Source organism: Hemiscyllium ocellatum, chromosome 6 (assembly GCF_020745735.1).
Source record: "Hemiscyllium ocellatum isolate sHemOce1 chromosome 6, sHemOce1.pat.X.cur, whole genome shotgun sequence".
Classification (NCBI taxonomy): domain Eukaryota; kingdom Metazoa; phylum Chordata; class Chondrichthyes; order Orectolobiformes; family Hemiscylliidae; genus Hemiscyllium; species Hemiscyllium ocellatum.
This window is the reverse complement of record NC_083406.1, coordinates 84,820,388-84,841,622: the sequence shown is the minus strand read 5'-3', so window position 1 is coordinate 84,841,622 and position 21,235 is coordinate 84,820,388. Positions and strand designations below refer to the sequence as shown.

The following is a 21,235-nucleotide window of genomic DNA, read 5'->3' as shown; positions in this document are numbered from 1 at the left end:
ATAAGCTCCCACCTTGATTAATTTTTTTTTATTATTATGCGGCTGCTCCTGGAAACCTAATGAAAGCCTCCTGGAAATCCAAATACACTACCAGTTCTCCATTGTCAACGCTGCTTATTCTATGCTCCTTTTAATAAATTTGTTAACAAGATTTCTGTTTCACAAAACTAAGTTGACTCTGTCTAATTGCATTAACCTTTTAGAAATGTGCCACTATTTCTTCCTTACTGAACTCTAGGCATTTTTCCAATCTAGATATGTTAGATTAATCAGACTGAAAATTCTGGCTCTGTTACTCTTCCCCTCCACATCATCAGCAGGATCAATGCAAAATATTTTTATAAATCATCTACCATTTTCCTGCTCTCCATGACCAATTCCTTGTTTGCATCCTCCAATGATCACATACTCATTTTAGCTGCTCTGTTTTTATTTATCTATAGACTTGTTTTTGTATTTCTTCCCAAATTTACTTTCAGATTCAATTGTCTCCATCCTGATTAGCTTTTTAAGATGTGAACGGCTAGTTCCTAAAATATTTCCAATCGTCTCGCCTACCTAGGTTGTGATTGGTTAACCAATCAAAAACTTAAGTGTACAAAGGCAGTCAAGGAGAGTACCCATGGGTGGCTCATCCTTCCCATAACTTCTTTTTGACCACAATAAGTGTTTTCAGCATTAAAGATCTGCCATTGCCCATGTACTAACCTTCCCTCTCAGTACTCCTCCTATCCTTTCCGTTGGAAAACACTTTGTTCTTAAAAAAAACAGCAGTTACAGATGTACGAACAGAGGACTTTAGTATCAGATTGCCAGCACAGGACTCTGTCTTTATTGCAGAGAACAACATGCTATCCCCTTTCATTACTGCATAATATTGCTTTCTTTTCCCTCCCCAAAGTTTGTACTCTTAACCACATATAGTGGTCAGTTCGCTCATTGCCCCCTGCAGTCTGTTCCCTTGTTCACACCAGGAGCAAGAATTTCATACCTTTTGGCTAAGGCACTAGCCAAGGCTTCTTGAAAGTTTTGGGCGGCACGGTGGAACAGTGGTTAGCACTGCTGCCTCACAGCGCCTGAGACCCAGGTTCAATTCCCGACTCAGGTGACTGACTGTGTGGAGTTTGCACGTTCTCCCCGTGTCTGCGTGGGTTTCCTCCGGATGCTCCGGTTTCCTCCCACAGTCCAAAGATGTGCGGGTCAGGTGATTTGGCCATGCTAAATTGCCCGTAGTGTTAGGTAAGGGGTAAATGTAGGGGTATGGGTGGGTTGCGTTTTGGCGGGTCGGTGTGGACTTGTTGGCCGAAGGGCCTGGTTCCACACTAAGTAATCTAATCTTAAACTTTTGATCCCAATATCTACCTCACTTGCAGTGTTCGCTCCATCTAGTTTCTGCCAAATGTAGGAGCAGAGTTGTAACAAGCAGTAGACTCCTCAAATATATTCATCAAGACTGTATTCTGCAAGGATTTGGGTCGTTTGGTAGTTCTGGGGAGTTGGGCGTGGGGATAGACCCTTAGAATTAGGGACACATTTCCAGATAATAAATGCTGATGCAAGTAATTTAAATATTTAAAAAAAACACTAGCTGATCTAAACCAATGAGCAACAGTATTGAGCAGCAAAATCAATACCCTTAGTTTATTAAATTAAACTGCCCTATATAAAACTACTTAAGAGTTTCATGGGAATTTTATTGTACAAAATTAGAGCAGCAACAAAAAAACCCAAAAAGGCATATAGGTAGCTTTTGAGAAGTTCAGTATAAGATAGGAAGGTTTAGTCATGGAATTTGAGTTTTAGGCCCAGGTAGGTGTTCTAAAACAGAACAGAAATTATTCTTATGGCAGTGTTAGGGTCCCTTCCATTGAGGAAGGAGGCCCAGTTCAAGGTCCACTTGCTCTAGAGATGTGTGTCATAGCCACACAATTGATTAAAAAGCAAAAACATAACAATACAATCTCTCTTTTAGTTAGTTAATGCAACATCAGGATCCAAGATTTGATTATTACACTAAAATCGACTATTGCTCGTTTGTCAAATTATTTCTTTCCTCCCAGGAGAGTGAGCGAGGCGCCTCTTCTGGATCATGAGTAACATTAAAAACTTATCACACGTTGCAAATGTATACATTCTTGATCAGATGGTCATTGGAATAAGGAAGAGATTGAGATTGCAGCATGTTACAATTTAACTAAGCTTCAACTACTCACTGAGGAACATCAGGAAGCAGAAAAGTATTAAGAAAAAAAATCAAAAAGATTGAAAATTCAGTACTTCATTTCACCACATAGCTAAGCAGAGAGATTCAAATTCATACAAAATAAATACCTTTAATAAAACAGCCTGTCTACAGTTTAAAACCTGAAAGCAATAACTGCCACTTCTGGAAAGTCATTTATATGTCTGGTGGGTTTTCAAAAGGAAAAAAGCAAGTTAAAACACGAAAAAAGGAAAGATATTTATTTTAATACTTAAAATAAGCTTCCAGCTACAGTTATTTTCAAAGCTTTGTACAAACATCATTTAAGTAAATATTACAGAAATAATTCATTTACATTCCTAGGCTATAGCTTTAAAACCTCCAATATAATTTAAGTTAGAATACATGGAAGTTGCCATTTCTTGCTGACTGACCAGAAATGCTAAAATTTTAGGTGATCACTTGAATTGAAATATGGGAGGTTCTTATATCATTGTAAACAGAGACTGAAGCATTGTATCCTCAGTAGTCAACATCTGGAAAATGCTAGGAGTGCACATAATCCAAACAAGTTGGATCTTTAAAAAAGGCTTCAATTAAATGCAACAGTGACACCAAACCAAAAGGAATTAGTTTTCCACCAAGTTATCTGCTTGACAAGTCTTATGGTGACAAGGGACATGACCTTTATCCTATGACATCAAACTATGTGCCACAAAATACCCAGGAATTGAGGGATACCAAAAATAATAAACAGTGACGTTAAAGAGCAGGGTAACTGGTCATACACTATGTTAGCAATTATTGAAATATATACCATACTTGAATAATTTAGTTTATAGTAACCCTTGGTGTCACAATGTGCTTTATTACAAAATAAAGCATGAGAAAAAATGTGGCTTGCTACAACTACACCATAGAATGTAAAAAAAGGTAGTGACAAATTTGCATTTAAAAAAATTCTGAAGAGATTAAAAATCTAAATTGGACTATTGTTTGGGTGTAATATAGAGGGCTCTGTGTAATTCCTTCCCATAATAGGACAATTCCGTGTGGCAGAGGACAACAGCAATATTTTGTTTCGTAGCATCCTCTTGTTGTTCACTGAAGATGAGTCAAATTTTTTTAATAGTGATTCAACAAGCTCTAGTGACAAATTCACAGCTAATAACATTTGAAGTGAGTTCATAATTTAAAAATGTACATGGATGGAACTATTGCTTTGTGTTCTTCCTCCTTAACCAACTCTAAAGTCCAATAAAATCAAGAAAAATTGACATGCACTCCTTTTTCCATAGCATTTCTCCAGTTGTCACTTTACAAATATATTTCTGAACATAAAACCCATTAACTGCTTTAAAATATGTACACATCTTTTCCTTCTGATCTGCTGTGATGAAAATCTGGAGGCCTTTCTTTTTGGTTCAAAATAATCTTCAGTCCAATGACTGGTCTTTGCAATGTGCAACAAACGGTTCACCACTAACCAGCACATATTCAATCACTACTGGATAGTACCATAATTGAACAAGGAATCACCACAAATTATCAATAAGTGCATTGAAGGCAGCAATTCAACTGGAGTTTGGGAAGCATTCATAAACCAAGGCAGTTGAAGTTCTACATTCAATTATTTAACATTGTCCTTAAATGTCACTAAGTAAATTTTAAAAACATGAACGTTACAGTACACTTTTGAATGTTTATATTGACCCCTTATAACTGGAGTCAACCAGAATAAGATGCACACTGATTTCTGTGAGGAGGACTGCACTAACTTTAAATGGCTCATAAAAATATCAACATTTATAAATGACATTGTGTAAAAGCTGACCTAACATAATGCTGCGTTATTCTATTTTCACTAGTATTATTTTGGCTTAAAGCAGTGTGTTTTTTTTGTTTTAAAATACTACAGCAGGGCAAGGTATTCATTTTAGCTTTGCCAGTGACCTGAAATGCATTTTTTTTTGCCCTTACTGAAATGGTAAAGGCAGGATTGCATTTTACAAAAACCATTGCCATTTTAATGATTTTAGTAAACAGATGGCAAACAATTTGTTCTTCACACAATTCATTTTTTCAAAGCATAGTAATGTTCAGCCTTTAAAAGATTATATTTAGCAGATGCATATTTACTAACTAAAAATGAGGAATAATATTCATCTCAATACTAAAGCACAACAGTATCATTAGGTTCATTTTAACATATGTCATTTTTGCCCTTAGGTGTACAAATGCTCTATTTAGTTCAGAATATCTTTGAAAATTGCAAGTTTTGCTCCATTGATGAACTAGAATGCACAAATTGTTTAATTGTCATTTTGTTAAAAATAAAGCCATGAATTAAATAATAATCTTAATCTATTTCATATCAAAAAAGAGAAAATCTCATTAATTACAATGCAATAAAATAATCAGCATGCCAAATTATTCAACTTCACAAAAGGAATTTGTTGATCTTGAATGGTGTTTCCATAATGTGATTCATTAGGAATTACAAGAATAAAGTGCAGTTTAGATCCAATCGTTTCTGTAGGACCTAGAAGCAAACATTTTTTTAAGAAAAAAAGCAATTCATAGAAATTAGACAAAATGGATGTTAAACCATAGAAAATCTCATTTATATACTTACTGTCTATAAGGCAACTAAATTCCCCAAAATTGCTTCACAGTAGGAAGTCTAACCAAACCAAACCAATTTATATAAAGATTATTAATAATGTTGTGAATAAATTCAAAAAAGTGCAAGAACAAAGAACTTACAAGTACGCCTTGAGAAATTAGAATCGTTGGAATTGGTGAAGGCTGCTCGGATAACCTCTCATTTTTGTTGCCACTTGGTATTTCTCCTTAAACAACAAAAATATAAAGAATACGGCTCCAGCTAATAAGTATAATTGGGAAATGGGATATAGGTGTGTAATTACTGTCCAGTTAGTTCTGCTATAATGCAGTAGTTCCATTCTCATGCAATCTCATGTTAAGAAAATTGTGCAATAGCACCACTGAAATTCATGGGATTGGAATGACACTATAACCAATGCACGCTTTAAAACGTTTGTGCAATAGAAACGATCCCCAATTTGTCAATTGCGTTACAGCGAATTTGCATTAACAAGGTGTGCATTATAGCAGAACGACCTCTATTGTTACTGTATTATTGGGAATTGACAGAAGCAATATATAAAATGGCCCAACCCTTCATATTTGGACCAGAATCACTACTTCTGACCCAGATCTGACAAGGTTGCCTACTTAGCAGACCACATTCTGCACTTGATTTTCAAATCTGGATCAATCTTAACTCTGCAGTGCAACAAACCACAGAATAGGCATCAAGAATGAACCTTTGCAGAAGTTACAAGCCACGTATGGCAATAGGTTTCATGATGCCATACGTGTAAAATTTTAAAACATCTCAAAGCCTCTTTTGATAGCTATTGGGATAAGTATAACTGGGCAAGAGGGTACATATAGGTGGTTGTTCAAGGGGTTACTGGTAGCAGATGGCTGGGTAAGGAGGTAGGTTGGTACAAACAAAACATGCTGAAGAAACTCAAATGGCCTGGCAGCATATGTGGAGAGATAAGCAGAGTAAACATTTTGGAGTTTGCTATGATTCTTCTTCAGGGTTTTGAAGAATCATATTGGAAGGTCAACTTTCTCTCTCTCCACAATTGCTGTCAAAACTGTGGAGCTTCTCTAGCATTGAATATTTAGATTTTCAGCATCTTAGGTTTTTTTTGCTTTTAGTAAGAGGTAGGGTGGATCAGGTGGGCAGGAGAAATAGGAGTTTTCTTTCTGAGAAAGGGTGGTGATGGCTTGATGTTCAATTTTGTAGTTAGCCAGGAATTAGAGTAGATTTTAATCCATCTAACCTTTCCCTGGTTAACAACTAAGGCAGTCAAAACCCATTGAAGTCTCTAATTCACAGTTGGAGATTTTGTCAGAGGGCTCAAGCAAACAGGGTTTGCTCATTGGAAGTTTGAACTTCCTGTGTACTCCGAGAGGTCCTGATGCACCTTACAAGTAACACCTGATTTCTGTCCAACGATCTGGACACCAGAAGATCCAGACCATTATCATTTCTATGTATTTAATTAGAATTATCATGGTCTATGGATTGCAGAGAAATGGCAGTTCTTATTGGTACATTTTTAATCACATCAATACTACCAATTTGTGCTCGTAACTCCAAAATATTTTGTGTAGTATACAACTAAAAACCAAAAAAAACTTTTAAAAAAGTGTATTAGTCATAAAAGGCTTACCTTTCTCATTGCCAGGAGTATGTGTTGAGGAACATCTGGTATGATAGTTGACAGCAGAAACTTCGCCACAAACACTATATGCTAAAAAGAAATATTTTCCTTCTGGTTACATTGTATATGTTTATGTTTATGTGGCACCTTTATTAAAGAAATTTTACAAAGAAGATGATATAAGTGAGATTGCAAAATACATTGTTAGAGAGTTGAGTTTAAAGGTAGAATAGAGTCATAGAGACGTACAGCATGGAAACAGACCCTTCGGTCCAACCAATCCATGCCGACTAGATATCCCAACCCAATCTAGTCCCACCTGCCTGCACCCGGCCCATATCCCTCCAAACCCTTCCTAATCATATACCCATCCAGATGCCACTTAAATGTTGCAATTGTACCAACCTCCACCAGTTCCTCTGGCAGCTCATTCCATACATATACCACCCTCTGTGTGAAAAAGCTGCCCCTTAGGTCTCTCTTATATATCTTTCCCCTCTCACCCTAAACCTATGCCCTCTAGTTTTGGGCTCCCCGACCCCAGGGAAAAGACTTTGCCCATTTACCCTATCCATGCACCTCATGATTTTGTAAACCTCTATCAGGTCACCCCTCAGCCTCCGACACTCCAGGAAAAACAGCCCCAGCCTGTTCAGCCTCTCCCTATAGCTCAAATCCTCCAACCCTGACACCATCCTTGAAGAATTCCAGAGCATGAGCCAAATCAGTGAGACCACACATTTGATTCCAGTGCAACAAATGGCCAACACTAAAGGGTGGGTAGTTCATTTCAGTTATAGATTTCATGTAGCCTCCACTCTTTATTCTGAGAAGTTCAGGCAAACTTGAAGTGATTTCTTAGAAAGAAGATTTACATAGGTTGTGTGTATTTTTAATTGAATGATAAAAAGTTTCAACACTGCATCATCCCTCCCCTGGCACTGGATATATTCCTAATTACAAAAATTAAGTTGGAAATGTGCCCAAAACCTATAGCTACAAAATCATTTTAAGCCAAACACTAACATTTTGTACATTTGGCTCCAAACTGAGCATCCTTAGAGCGTGCGTGTTCTGAGAACTCTAACCACACAGGCATTAAATGTCTTGACATTAGAAGTACCACTTTCTCCAAATGTTGAAAAAGAGTCTCAGAAAGTAACTTCTGTGTTGCACACTCTCCTTTTTATTTGGTGAGCTTTAAAGCTAGGTTTAACACGATGATCCATACTTGGTGCATTGTCAAACTTGTGTACCTGTAACTGAAGGTGTGCCACAGGTATCAGTGCTGGAACCACAATTATTTACAAATATAATGACCTGAAATGAAGAATTTGAATGTACTGTTGTCAAATTTGTGACTGACAAATAGGTGGGAAGGCAAGTGCTGAGGACAAGTCTGCAGAGGGATATAGACAGGGGGTTAAAGCTAGCTGGCAAAAACTTGGTGGATCAGTATAATGTGGGGAAATTTGAGGTTAAGAACAGAGGAGAGAATATTATTGAAAAAGGAGGAAGACTGCAGAAAGCTACAGAAAAGGAGGATATGGGAGTCCTCATCCATTAAACACAAACAGCCTCCAAGTTCAGTGGATAATCGGGAAGACAGATGGAATGTTGACCCTGCTTGACCTGCTGTGCTCTTTCCAGCTCAACTCTATGCACTTTGACTCTCCAGCATCTGCAGTCCTCACTTTCGCCAAACTACTTTATTTCCAAGGAGAACGGAGTGAAGTTGGGATGTTTTGCTAAAACTATATAAGAAACTACCCAGACCACAGAATATGTGGAACAGTTCTGGGCCCCTTATGAGGGAAGCTTTACCAGCATTGGAGGCAGTTCAGAGCAGGTTCACAGGCTAAAACCAATTATGGAGGACTGCATTATTAGGGGAGATTGAGTAAGTTGAGTCAGTACTCAGGGAAGTTTAGAACAAATGAGAAATGACCTTAGTAAAACATACAAAGATTCTTAGGGAGCTTAGATAGATAGGTGTGTGCATGTCAGTGTGTCTGTGTGTGAAGGGTCTAGGGCCAGAAGAAATAATATTAAATTAAAACATCACACATTTAAAACAGATCAAGAGAAATTTCTATTCTCAGGAGGATAGTGAATCTGTGGAATTCTTTATCACAGAGAATGTGTAAAGACTCTGCATATTCAAGTCAGGGACAGATTTTTGAATCAGTAAGGGAATGAAGGGTTATGGGACAAAGACTGGAGTGTGGAGTTGAGAATCATCAGACCAGCCATGATTTCCTTGAATAGTAGAACATGTTGATGGGCTGAATGGCTTATTTCTGCTCAGATGTCTTATGGTCTTACATGGTCAGAGCCTACAGAGATCCCACATTATTCTAGTCTGGATTAGGCAAGAACCAAAACTAGAGCAGTGTGCTGCAGGAGGACTAAAAAGAAACAGAAGAAGTAGGAAACAGATCCTCAGTCTTAAATGGCTCATGAAAAAACCTGAAACGCAAAGCAAAATGGTGTAGGAGACCTATTGTTTATGCAAAACCCTGTGAACTAGACCATTCCCCCACTCTCCCAGCTCACACTATACATCGAAGTCAACAAGTACAGTAACTGAGAGAAAGGTCCATCCTTGATTTTTAGTTATTCTCAATGCCAGCAGGGAGATCTAATGAAGATCAAAACCCACAAACTCATCCTTTCTTCTTTCAATAAATTGCAATAGCAAGAAACTTAAAGTTACACAAATCCACCAAATAAATATTTAAAAGATAGAATTTTTCAGCAATACTCAAAGTGAGATTTGATCATAACGTTGTACCTCAATTACAATGAGGATGACCAGTTGTTCATGAAAGGGCCGTTCCCTCGCAAAATCTGTGTTGAAAGCAATCACACAGGCGTTGGTCACCACCGCTACTCCATTTATCAGATCTAATATTGTCAACCATTGACCTGAAAATATGGGATAGACATTTTCCATTACCTAAAATGCATACAATTTATAAACACGAAAATATCTAACAATGGAGGACATATATATATATAAAACACCTATATACATATATATTTTACACAGAGTCATACTAGATTGGCAATTTATTTTGTACTAAATTAGTTCATCTGAGCAATTAAAGTGTTTTTAAAAGTATAACAAGCCACCATTTATGCACCTCTTGTTAAAAATTATATAAAATTCTTCCCTTCCATCTCAAATTTACATATGGAGCACAATTAGATTTCTTCAAAACTCCTTATGAATTATTTCAGAGATTGTGAGCAATGCTTAAGCATTTGCTAAAAAAGGTCAGTTGGCCATGTGTTCATAAATTCAAGCAAAGTTGCATGCAGAATGTGAGATTCACAACATTACCAAACATGAAGCCTAATTGAATTTTGTTATGACTCCCTTGTTAATGGACCAGTTTAAATCAAATAGTGAGTTAACAGCTCACAATGTGACAGATTTTAAAATGGTCCAACTGCCAATAACTTCACCTTTTCAGAACGTCACAATTTACTTCAGTCAATTCAGCAACAAGGACCCATTTGCAAATAAATTTACGTGCAATTAATCTGTTTTACTACTGAATCAGAACGTGGAAAAACTCAGCAAGAGTGGCGTCATCTGTGGAGTGAGAAAGAGTCCAATAAAAGGACCATATCCCTGGTTTCTCCACAGATACTGAGTTTCTCCAGCACTTGTTTTTAGTTCAGATTGCTAATATCCTCAGCTCTTCACTTTTGATTTTATATATTCCTTTCAGAAAATGGCGTATAGGTTTGAAGTCTGTTAGAAAATAAAAACACCCGAGAGTGCACTACTGAAGGAATGCTGTGTTAACAGAGTTAGCCTGGCTTCTGAAGCAGGATGGAGAACAGAATCTGACTGAAGTAGAAGTGCAACTGAATCAAAATTACTGATAAATTAATGACTATTTTAACAAATGGAGACCCTTTACCAATCAACACAAAAATAATATCAGCAGAGTCAATAATCTTCAATTCGAGAAAGCTGACTCCTCACCACTATTATCCAAAAACTTTTACTCATCCCAGATGTTTGTTTTTTTTGAATAAAATGCAGAATCTCATTTTGAGTAAAACTGAGATAAAGGATCTTCAGCTTGATAAATCAAGATCATTTCAAGATTAAAGTCAAGAGTGGGTGCTGGAAAAGCACAGCACATCAGGCAGCATCTGGGGAACAGGAGAATTGATGTTTCGGGTGTAATGATCAGCATCGCACACTCAACTCTGATCTGGTGCGCTTTTCCAGTACCACACTGGACTCTGATCTCTAGCATCTGCAGCCCTCACTTCCTCCCAATTTCAAGGTTAGGATAGCAAATTGATATGTTATTTTCTTTTCTTCATGGTCCGAGTATGAGAATTAGGGAACAATGCTGAAATGACTGTTCACCACTTCATGTACATTTGTGTTGAGGAGTTGAGTCAATGTATTGTTTTTAGTTTAAAAACATCTTGATAAGTCATCCACATAATATCTTACCAATGTCTTGAGCCATGAAAGCAATGGGGCGTTTATACATCCATAACAGTCGCTTGGCATCAACACGTATGTCACACAGAATGGTTATGAAAAAAAGGAGTGGTGCCAGAGGAAAGGAAATGGAAAAAAGCTGGCAAAAAAATTTGAAACTAGAGAATCATTAACATTGTCATTGAACGTCTAATGTTAAAAGTAACATGTTAATGTACATAATTTATTGAATTGTAAAAGTGTCTTTTTCTAAAGCTTGAGGTCACTGTTCAAAACTGGAAAGTAGTATTGTATCCAAATAAGCATCTGCAGAAATATTTGCAGCATCCATACCAAGAAAAGACTTTCTCTGTTGACATTCAAGGGTTTTACCATCTTTGATCCCCATGATGTTGATGGGGATTCAATGACCTGAAACCTAAATCAGCTCAATAACCAGCCATATAAATACCATGGCTACATTAACAGATAAGAGGCTGGGAATTCTCAAGAAAAAAGCTTTTTAAAAAGCTATTCGTGGGACGCAGGTCTCGCTGATTGGGCCAATATTTATTGCCCATCCCTCATTACCCAGAGGGCATTTAACAGTCAATGAGAATCTGAAGTCACATGTAGGCCAGACCAGGTAAGGATGGCAGTTTCCTTACCTGGAGGGTATTAGTGAACCAGATGGATTTTGTTTCCTGACAAAAGTCAACAATGCTGCCATTGTTATTATACTCTTAATCCCAGATTTGTATGATACTCCAATATTTTCCAGCATTTACAAAAGGCACAATTTAAGAGTGTGTTAGAATGATACACTTGACTGGATGAATGCAGCTCACATAGAACTTGAAGCTCAATACTGTCCAAGGCCACATGTCATTTGCTACTTAAAAGAGTCATTCAAACATCAATGCACCATCTTCAAGACGCATTGCAGCAAGTTACTAAGGCTACAGCACATAACTTTCCTGTGATTGTTACCACCTAAATAGGCAAGGGCAGCAGATACATATGCACCACCACCAAATGCAAGATCTTTCTCTCCCAAGCTGCACAAAAAAATCGGGACTCAAAATAATCACCATTCATTCAATGTTGCTGGGTTAAAACCCTGAACTCTTCCATTAAAAATATAGTATACCTACACCATATTGACTGTAACGTCTCTATGAACATTTTTTTTAAAAAAACTAACAGATGCCCTCTGCAAACTGAACTTCACAGAATGTACTCCGACACAGTGGCATCCCACAAATTATTTAACATGTTTCTTCATCTGACATTTTAACTGCTGGTATTTTAAGTATTAAGTAAGTGAAAAATGTATTTTCCAATAAGGTGATGATTTACCAAAGTTGTCTTCCATATCCTTTAAACCTGGTCTTATCCCAGAATATTAGTTATAGATTGATATTTTGTTTGCTTGGATTTAAAATTTTCATTCAACTAAATTGGTGAACAGATACAGTATTAGAATTTTCTTGGGATGAGTTAATGCCACACAATTAGAAGCTGGAAAAGATATTCCAAATAATAGAGCCAAGAATTTCAATTCCCAATAATTTTATAAAATGAATTGAAACGAGATCCCAGAGGTGGTGAAGTGTGTGAATAGAAGCGGTATAAAGTAGATACATGGATTTCTCAATTCATAACCCAAGTCTGTCAGTATGTAATTATTTAAACAGATTTCAAAGTGTTAATTTTTTTCTAGTCTCTGTAGTAACAAAATGTTCAACACTACCATTTGGTAACCATACTGTATGATTTTCTCAGTGTATTCCTCCAGTGTGAAATCTCCAAGGTCTGGTTTCATAGATTCTTTTATAATACAATCATCCACTGTGAATTGTGAAGTATTTTGTGCAGATAATGACACTTTCAATTTTCGGTACATTTTGTTTTTAATTTTCTGCAACCATCTGAAAGACATCAAAAATGAAAAAAGGTTCAAATAAAATATTTGTGCATTACTGCTATTTTTTTGTGTGCATAACTTCTGATTGTGATCCATTAGATCAAAAACTATGACAGTAGTTACTATTCATTCAGGCACTCAGCATTTCCCACGACAATCTGCAAGAGACTTAAATGAATAAAAATATCCTTTAGTCATTCACAAGAGCAAAGTACTTCTTTTAAATATAAAAGGTTAGTGGGTTGGAGGGTATGCAATTTGAGTAAAACTAACTTAAATTAACAAAAACATTCATATGAATTGTTGTTAGATTTTGTAGATTAGATTAGATTCTCTACAGTGTGGAAACAGGCCCTTCAGCCCAACCAGTCCACAAAGACCCTCCGAAGATTAACCCACCAAGACCCATTTCCCTCTGACTAATACACCTAACACCATGGGCAATTTAGCATGGCCAATTCACCTGGCCCGCACATTTTTGGATCGTGGGAGGAAACCCACACAGACACAGGGAGAATGTGCAAACTCCACAGAGTTGTTGGACATGTTCTTTTTCGTCAACTTGGTTTGCTGCTTTCCTGGATGGGAGTGAATAGATTGCTCACTGATTTAAATTTGTTTCCCATGCACTATTTTACAATAGCTATCTTGATCCAAGTTAAAAATCACAACACCAGGTTGTAGTCCAACAGGTTTAATTGGAAACACATTAGCTTTTGGAGCGACGCTCCTTCATCTATCACCTGATGAAGGAGTGTCACTCCGAAAGTTAGTGTGCTTCCAATTAAACCCGCTGGACAACAACCTGGTGTTGTGTGATTTTTAATTTTGTACACCCTAGTCCAACACCAGCATCTCCAAATCATATCTTGATCCAAGTTTTCAAAAGCTAAACAATGCATGTTCAGGAAATCTGAAATAAAAGCAGAAAATGCTGGAAATACTCAGTAAATACTATCATCTTGCATCACTTTCTAATCAACCAATTCCTCCCCTGTGTAGTGTAGGCCATTGTGCATTTCTCAGCTTTATTTTTCCTCTCCAAATACAGCACTTCACTTCTGTGCGTTGAATTCCATTTGCCCTTTTTCCAATCTCCAGGTTAATACATTAGTCCCACTATCAACTGATGAAAACAGAGTTTAGAAATAAGTGTGCGCTCATTTAAGAGAGATTAGGAAACATCTTTTGAGGGTTAGGAGTCTTTGTTGCCAATAGGTCAAGTAGTGGCAGATAGTGTTTAATTTAGAGAAGTGTGAGGTGCTGCATTTTGGAAAGGCCAATCAGGGCAGAAATTATACACAATGGTAAAGTCCTGGGGAGTATTGCTGAACAAAGACCTTGGAATGCAAGTTCATAGTTCCTTGAAAGTAGAGTCACAGATAGACAGGATCGTGAAGTTGGCATTTGGTATGCTTTCCTTTACTGGTCAGAGCATTAAGGATTGGAATTAGGAGGTCATATTGTGGCTGTACAGGACATTGGTTAGGCCATTGTTGGAACACTGTGTGCAATTCTGGTCTCCCTGCTATAGGAAGGATGTTGTGAAACTTGAAAGGGTTCAGATTTACAAGGATGTTGCCAGGATCAGAGGGTTTAAGCTATAGGGAGAGGCTGAACAGGCGGAGGCTATTTTCCCTGGAGCGCCGGATCCTGAGGGATGATCTTACAGCAGTTTAAAAGATCACAAGTGGACTGGATAGGGTGAATAGCCAAGGTCTTTTCCCCCATTGTAGTAGAATCTAAAACTACAGGACGCAAGTTTAAGGTGAGATGGAAAAATAAAGTAAAATGGACTTAAGATGTAACATTTTCACACAGAGGGTGTGCATGTATGGAATGAGCTGCCAGAAGGGGAGGCAGTGACTGGTACAGTTACAACATTTAAATGGCATCTGGATGGGTGCATGAATAGGATAGGTTTAGAGGGATATGGGCCAAATGCTGGCAAATGAACTAGACTTATTTAGAATATCTAGTCAGCATGGAGGAGTTGGACCGAAGGGTCTGTTTCCATGCTGTACATCTCTATGACTAGGATGGCTTTCATTCTCAACCTGATCATATTTTGTATTATCTGCAAATTCAAAAAGAATGAGGGCATGGTCAAGTATGAGTCGTTGTTTTCATTGTGCATACGATCAAACAGATTTAATTCAGGACTCTGCACAACTTCCTTCGAAAGAACATTCGTTAGAAAATATACCCATTAGCCTGTGCTTCTTACCACAGTCAATTGATAAAGGTGGTGGAAGGCTTCTTGAATCATGGAATTCCATGAGTTTGGGCACATAATGCTGTTGGATAGGAAATTGCAGAGGTGAGAGGAAAGGGACAGCCTTTGGCCTCAAGGCAGCACTTGACTAAATGGGGCATCAAGCAGCACCAGTAAAACCAGAAACACTGAATTATGTGAGAAGATAGCACACTCTCCCTTGATTGAAGTCATGCCCAGCACAAAAGGAAGATGGTTGTAGTTGTTCGAGGTCAATCATCTCACCTCCAGGGAGACTTCTGCAGGGAGTACCTCAGTTAATATTTTCTAAAATCAACCTGTTCAGGACGTATTCACACACCTCTTGAACTTGGTACAAGGGAACGAGCCAGAACAGTGGTAGACGTTGGGGTGGGGGATTTCTTTGGGAACAGATGATCACAATTCTGTAAGTTTTAGAACACTCATAAAAAGGAGAGTGCAGTCCAACAGGAAGTGTACTAAACTGGACCAAGGCCAATTATATCAAAATTAAGCAGGTGCTCGGAAATGTGGATTGGACACAGCTAATTGAAGGGAAGTCGACATTTGAGATGAGGGTGGCTTTCAAAGATAGGTTAAAGATAGTGGAGGATAGGCATGTCCCATTGAAGGCAAAGGATAGGAAGGGCAAAATTCGTGAACGGTGGATGACAGGAGGAATTGTACGATTAGCCAAGAGGAAAAAGGGAAGCGTACATAAGGTCTAGGCAGCTAAGAACTAAACAGGCCCTGGAGGAATATCGGAAGAGTAGGACAAGTCTTAAAAGAGGAATCAAGCGGGCCAAAAGGGGTCATGAAATAGCTTTAGTGAGCAGAATTAAGGAGAATCCTAAAGCTTTTTATTCTTATATAAGCAAGCAGGTAACTAGAGAAAGGATTGGTCCACTAAAGGATAACGAAGAAGGCTGTGTGTCGAACCTGACAGAATGTGCGAGATTCTGAATGATTACTTCGCATCAGTGTTCACTGAGGAGAGGAACGTGATGAATGTTGAAATTGGAGATAAAAGTTCGGTTAGTCTGGATCACGCAAGTAGGGAAGATGTGTTGGGTAGGCTAAAGGATATTAAGGTGGACAAATCCCCAGGACCATATGGGATCTATCCCAGGTTGCTAAGGGAGGCGAGAGAGGAAATAGCTGGGGCCCTGACAGATATTTTTGTGGCATCCTTAAATACAGGTGAGGTGTCGGAGGACTGCTCATGTTGTCCCCTTGTGCAAGGAGGGTAGTGGTGTGATAGTGGGGATAGACTAGTGAGCCTGATGTCAGTGGTGGGAAAGTTGCTGAAGCAGGTACTGAGGGATAGGATCTATTTATATTTAGAAAAGGATGGGCTTATTAGTGACAGGCAACATGGTTTTGTGCAGGGGAGATCATGCCTTACCAACTTAGAGTTCTTTGAGGAAGTGACCAAGTTGATAGAAGGAGGAAGGGCTTTTGATGTCATATACATGGACTTTAGTAAGGCATTTGATAAGGTTCCCCATGGTAGACTAATGGAGAAAGTGAAGTCACATGGTGTGCAGAGTGTTCTAGTTAGGTGGATAAAGAACTGGTTGAGCAACAGGAGACAGTAGTAGTTGAAGGGAGTTTCTCGAATTGGAGAAAGGTGACCATGGGTGTTCCGCAGGGGTCAGTATTGGGGCCATTATTGTTTGTAATATACATAAATCATCTGGAAGAGGGCACAGTTGGTATGATCAGCCAGTTTGCAGAAGACACGAAGATTGGTGGAGTAGCAGAAAGCATAAGGGACTGTCAGAGAATACAGGAGGATATAGATAGACTGGAGAGTTGGGTGGAAAAATGGCAGATGGTTTTCAATCCAGACAAATGAGGGGTGATGCATTTAGGCATGTCTAATTCTAGAGCAAATTATACAATGAACGGAAGATCCTTGGGAAAAGTTGATGGGCAGAGAGACCTGAGAGTGCTGGTCCATTGTACCCCAAAGGTTGCTGCACAGATGGATAGAGTGGTCAAGAAGGCATATTAGTATGCTTGCCTTCATTGGACAGGACATTGAATATAAGAGCTGGCAAGTCATGTTAAAATTGTACAAGACAATGGTTTGGCCGCATTTAGAATACGGTGTACAGTTCTGGTTGCCACATTACCAAAAGGATGGGGACACTTTGGAGAGGGTGCAGAGAAAGCTTATGAGGATGTTTCCTGGTATGGAAGGTGCTAGCTATGAAGAGAGTTCGAGTAGGTTAGGTTTATTTACATTAGATAAAAGGAGATTGAGGGGGGACCTGACTGAGGTATACAAAATCATGAGGGGTACAGAGAGGGTGGATAAGAGACAAGTGTTTTCCCAGGGTGAAGGATTCAATTACAAGAGGTCACTCTTTCAAGGCGAGAGGTGGAAAGTTTAAGGGGGATACATACGGATACAGAGAGGGTGGTGGGCATTTGGAACGCATTGCCAGCAGAGGTGGTACAGGCAGGCACGGTAGATTCATTTAAGATGTGCCTGGACAGATTCACGAGTAGATGGGGAGCAGAGGGATACAGATGCTTAGGAATTGGGCGACAGGTTTAGACAGTAGATTTGAATCAGCTCAGGCTTGGAGGGCTGAAGAGCCTGTTCCTGGGCTGTAAATTTTCTTTGTTCTTCTTTGAACAGGTAGGACTTGAACCCAGGTGTCTTGGCTCAGAGGTTGGGACACTACCACTGCACCATAAAAAGAACTCTAACATATCTTCAGGGTGGTGTCCTAGGTTCAACCATTTTCAACATCTTCAATGACCTTCCCTCCAACATCAAGACAACCATAAAAGTGGATACCTTCATGTTCAACTCTTCAAAACTGGAGCAGTCCAGTCCAGTTCCACATGCAGAAAGACACAAGCAATATCTTAACTTGGATCATTGAATGGCAAGAAACATTTGTGACACACAAATACGAGGTAATGACCATCTCCCCGAAGAACAGATGATACTATTCACCCTTAATATTCAATGGCATCATCATTTTGGAGTTTTCCACTACCAAATACAACTAACAGTGACCAGAAACCAATCTGGAATAGCCACATGAATCTCCTGATATCTCTCAGTTTGTCCACCACTCTCTGCAAGGCACAAACCAGATCCGAGAAATGGAATACTCTCCACTTGCTTGAAGTGCAGTGCAAACACCACTCAAGTAGCTTAATATCAGTGAGGACAAAGAACCCTGCTTGATTGGAACTCCATTCATCAAACATTCACTTCACTAAAACACTAATACACCTACTGTTGTGCATTAATCAACTACACAATGCATTGCAGAAACTCACTATGGCTCTTTTGATAACAAATCGATGGTTTCAAAGATGTTATCCTTTGGCTTTTTGGGGGAAGAGAAAGAGTTCACTAGACTTGGGTTTTAGATGGTAGAGACATGAGAAGAGTTACTTGCTACAGAACTTCCAGCCTCCTACCGGTCCCTGCGGCCACAGTATTTACATGGCCGATCCACTTCAAAATGATAACCTTTAGACTGTTGACAATGGATGGATTCAGCAATGACAGTGGCACTCAATGCCAAACAAACACAGAAGGTTTAGTTTCTCTGGTTGGAGATGGTCACTGTCTAACATGAATGATACACATCACTCAGGCCCAAGTCTTCATGCTGTCTGGGACTTGCTGAAGTAGTGCATGCTCATATGGAGTATCTGCAATGTCATAAATGCCACATTATAATTTCCAGAGAAATAACATAGCAAGTGTTCAAAATTGCAAAGACTTACGGTATGAAGATATCCGTGAAGAGTTTTGGAAATAGTTTGAAGATCATGAGTATAACAACTTGTACACCAAGCTCTGACATACAATTGTTCAGCACGCTACAATTATCTTCAAAATCAGTCAGTCCAATTAATTGAAAGAATTTCTGATTGCTCTAGAAATAAATTTAAATATCAACAGGTAATTTTTTTTGACAAATCAATGCAAATACTTTGGTAAAAATATTCTACCCTGCATTACCTACCTTTCTCAGAAATGCAATGTAAAACAGAGAGGAGTAACTATTGGCAAAGTGGAAGGCAAACAACTTTAATATCAAAGCATCATTGTAGTTGGTCTGAGTCCTATGGTTTTCTAAAAGGAAAAATACACTTTTGTTAGAACTGATGTTGCCTGGTGCAAATTAGTATCAATAACACTTTATATTAGGAAACAGACAGACAGACACACAGTGTAAGTACTCAATAGCTCTTTCTCTCCTTCACGAATTAATAGCTCTGGCCTAAGGTTCTCGGTCAATAGAATTTATATTCCCACTAAACAATAGACCCAGTAAAAAGGGTAAATATTGTAATACTTTGCATATCTGTTTAAACATACAAAAACCATCATACATTGTAATAAGGTATACAACTCTGGGTTCACTGCTCTCCTGTGTTCCTCTATATAAACTCATGAACCAAGACCTTCAGCCCCTTGACCTTGCCATTTTACATCTATTTGCTAAATCCATTACACCATTGCCTCACTGTGCTGGTCTCTACATACAACACTTTCCCTTCCCAAATCTAGTTACATTGGACCTACACCTGTTGATTAAAATACTTTCCTAATTCACACATGGCTCCACTTACTAAATCCCAACTGTGAAACCTCAGACCCTCAATCCAGCTAATTTCTGTAGCTACTGATCTTTTCAATCACATCTTCACCTCCAAAGCTCTAGCTCCCATTATGCTGGTCAATTTGGCCAGATAGCCTTCGTCCACTTCCTAAAAATTACTTAACCAAAAAAAAAGTGAAAGGAACTTGAAGGAACCCCAATGATAAAAAAAAAAGGTATTGGGGGCACTATTAGATTTAAAGTCTGAAAGCCTTAATACCCAAGTCTGCATCCTTAGGTATTAAAAAGAAGTGGCTGTATAGATAGAGACATTACAATGAATCATCTGCAAGTTTTAGGTCTGGAAGGGTCCAAATGGATTGAAAAGTAGCACGTGTTGCAATTTATTCAAGAAAGGAGGAGACAGAAGGCAGGAAACTATAGGCCAGTTTTCTTAGCATTTGTCACAGGGAAATTGGTAGAATCCATTATTAAAAGTGAGGCTATAGCAAGATACTTAAAGCATAACTGGTTCAAACAGAATAACCATGGTTTTAGGAAAAGACAAATTAATTTTAAATTTAAAAATTGAGAATTTTTTGAAGTAATAACCAGCAAGGTGGGTAAAGGGAAGAGAAATTTGTAGATATGCTTTATTTGGATTTCCAAAAATGATAAAAAAAGTGTTGCACTGAAGGTTAATACACAAAATAAGACCTTAGTATAGGAAAATATATTAACATTGATGTAGAATCATATAGTAAGACATACAGCACAGAAACAAACCCTTCGGTCCAACTCATCCATGCCAATCAGATATCCTAAATTAGTCTAGGCCCATATCCCTCTGAACCCTTCCTATTCATATACCCATCTGGATGCTTTTTAAAATGTTGTAAAGGTACCAGACTCCACCACTTCCTCTGCATGAAAATATTGCCCCTTAGGTCCCTTTTAAATCTATCCCCTATCACCTTAGACCTATTCCCTTTAGTTCTGGACTCCCCCACCCCACAAATATACCTTGTCTCTTTACCCTATCCATGCCCCTCATGATTTCATAAACCTCTATAAAGGTTACCCCTCAGGCTCGGGTGCTCCAGCCTATTCAGCCTCTCCCTAAAACTCAAGCCCTCAAACCCTAACAACATCCTAGTAAATCTTTTTTGAATCCTTTCAAGATTCACAACATCCTTCCCATAGCAGGAAGACCAGAATTGCACAGTATTCCAAAAGTGGCCAAACCAGTGTCCTGTACAGCCACGACATGACCTCAACTCCAAATGCACTGGTAGGCTTGCCTTTATTGGTCAAACACCTTCTGGGACTGGTGAGCTAACAAGAAGCAGAAAGTAGTGTTAATGAGTTATTTTCAGGTTGGCACTGCACTAGTCACAAGACTCAGTGCTGTAAAATTTTTAAAATACAATTTTTATAAGTGATTTGGACAAAAAGGGCCAAACATATGATTACTGAATTTACAGATAACAAGTCAGAAACAGGTTGGCAACAGGAGGTAGAGTGTCTCTAAGGGATTATAAATAGGTCAAGTAATTAGGCAAAAA

At 38.4% G+C, this 21,235-nt stretch overlaps 2 protein-coding genes across 2 annotated transcripts in view; both read right to left on the bottom strand.

Annotated features, from left to right (window-relative positions):
- Nucleotides 1-4,631: 4,631 nt before the first annotated feature.
- Nucleotides 4,632-12,811, bottom strand: LOC132816789 (anoctamin-4-like). The gene is made up of 6 exons (XM_060826738.1): nucleotides 12,678-12,811; nucleotides 10,955-11,084; nucleotides 9,263-9,396; nucleotides 6,478-6,558; nucleotides 4,970-5,055; nucleotides 4,632-4,745 (listed from the first exon to the last, which is right to left on the bottom strand). The coding sequence occupies exons 1-5, from the start codon at nucleotides 12,747-12,749 to the stop codon at nucleotides 4,987-4,989; spliced, it is 486 nt and encodes a 161-aa protein (XP_060682721.1). The 5' UTR covers nucleotides 12,750-12,811; the 3' UTR covers nucleotides 4,632-4,745; nucleotides 4,970-4,986.
- A 6,034-nt stretch (nucleotides 12,812-18,845) lies between these two features.
- Nucleotides 18,846-21,235, bottom strand: part of LOC132816945 (anoctamin-7-like) — a 71,235-nt gene continuing 68,845 nt past the window's right edge. The window contains exons 13-14 of the mRNA XM_060826968.1: nucleotides 19,092-19,201; nucleotides 18,846-19,001 (exon numbers count right to left, since the gene is read on the bottom strand). Coding sequence (XP_060682951.1) covers nucleotides 18,846-19,001; nucleotides 19,092-19,201 — 266 coding nt within the window. The remainder of the gene's footprint in view (nucleotides 19,002-19,091; nucleotides 19,202-21,235) is intronic.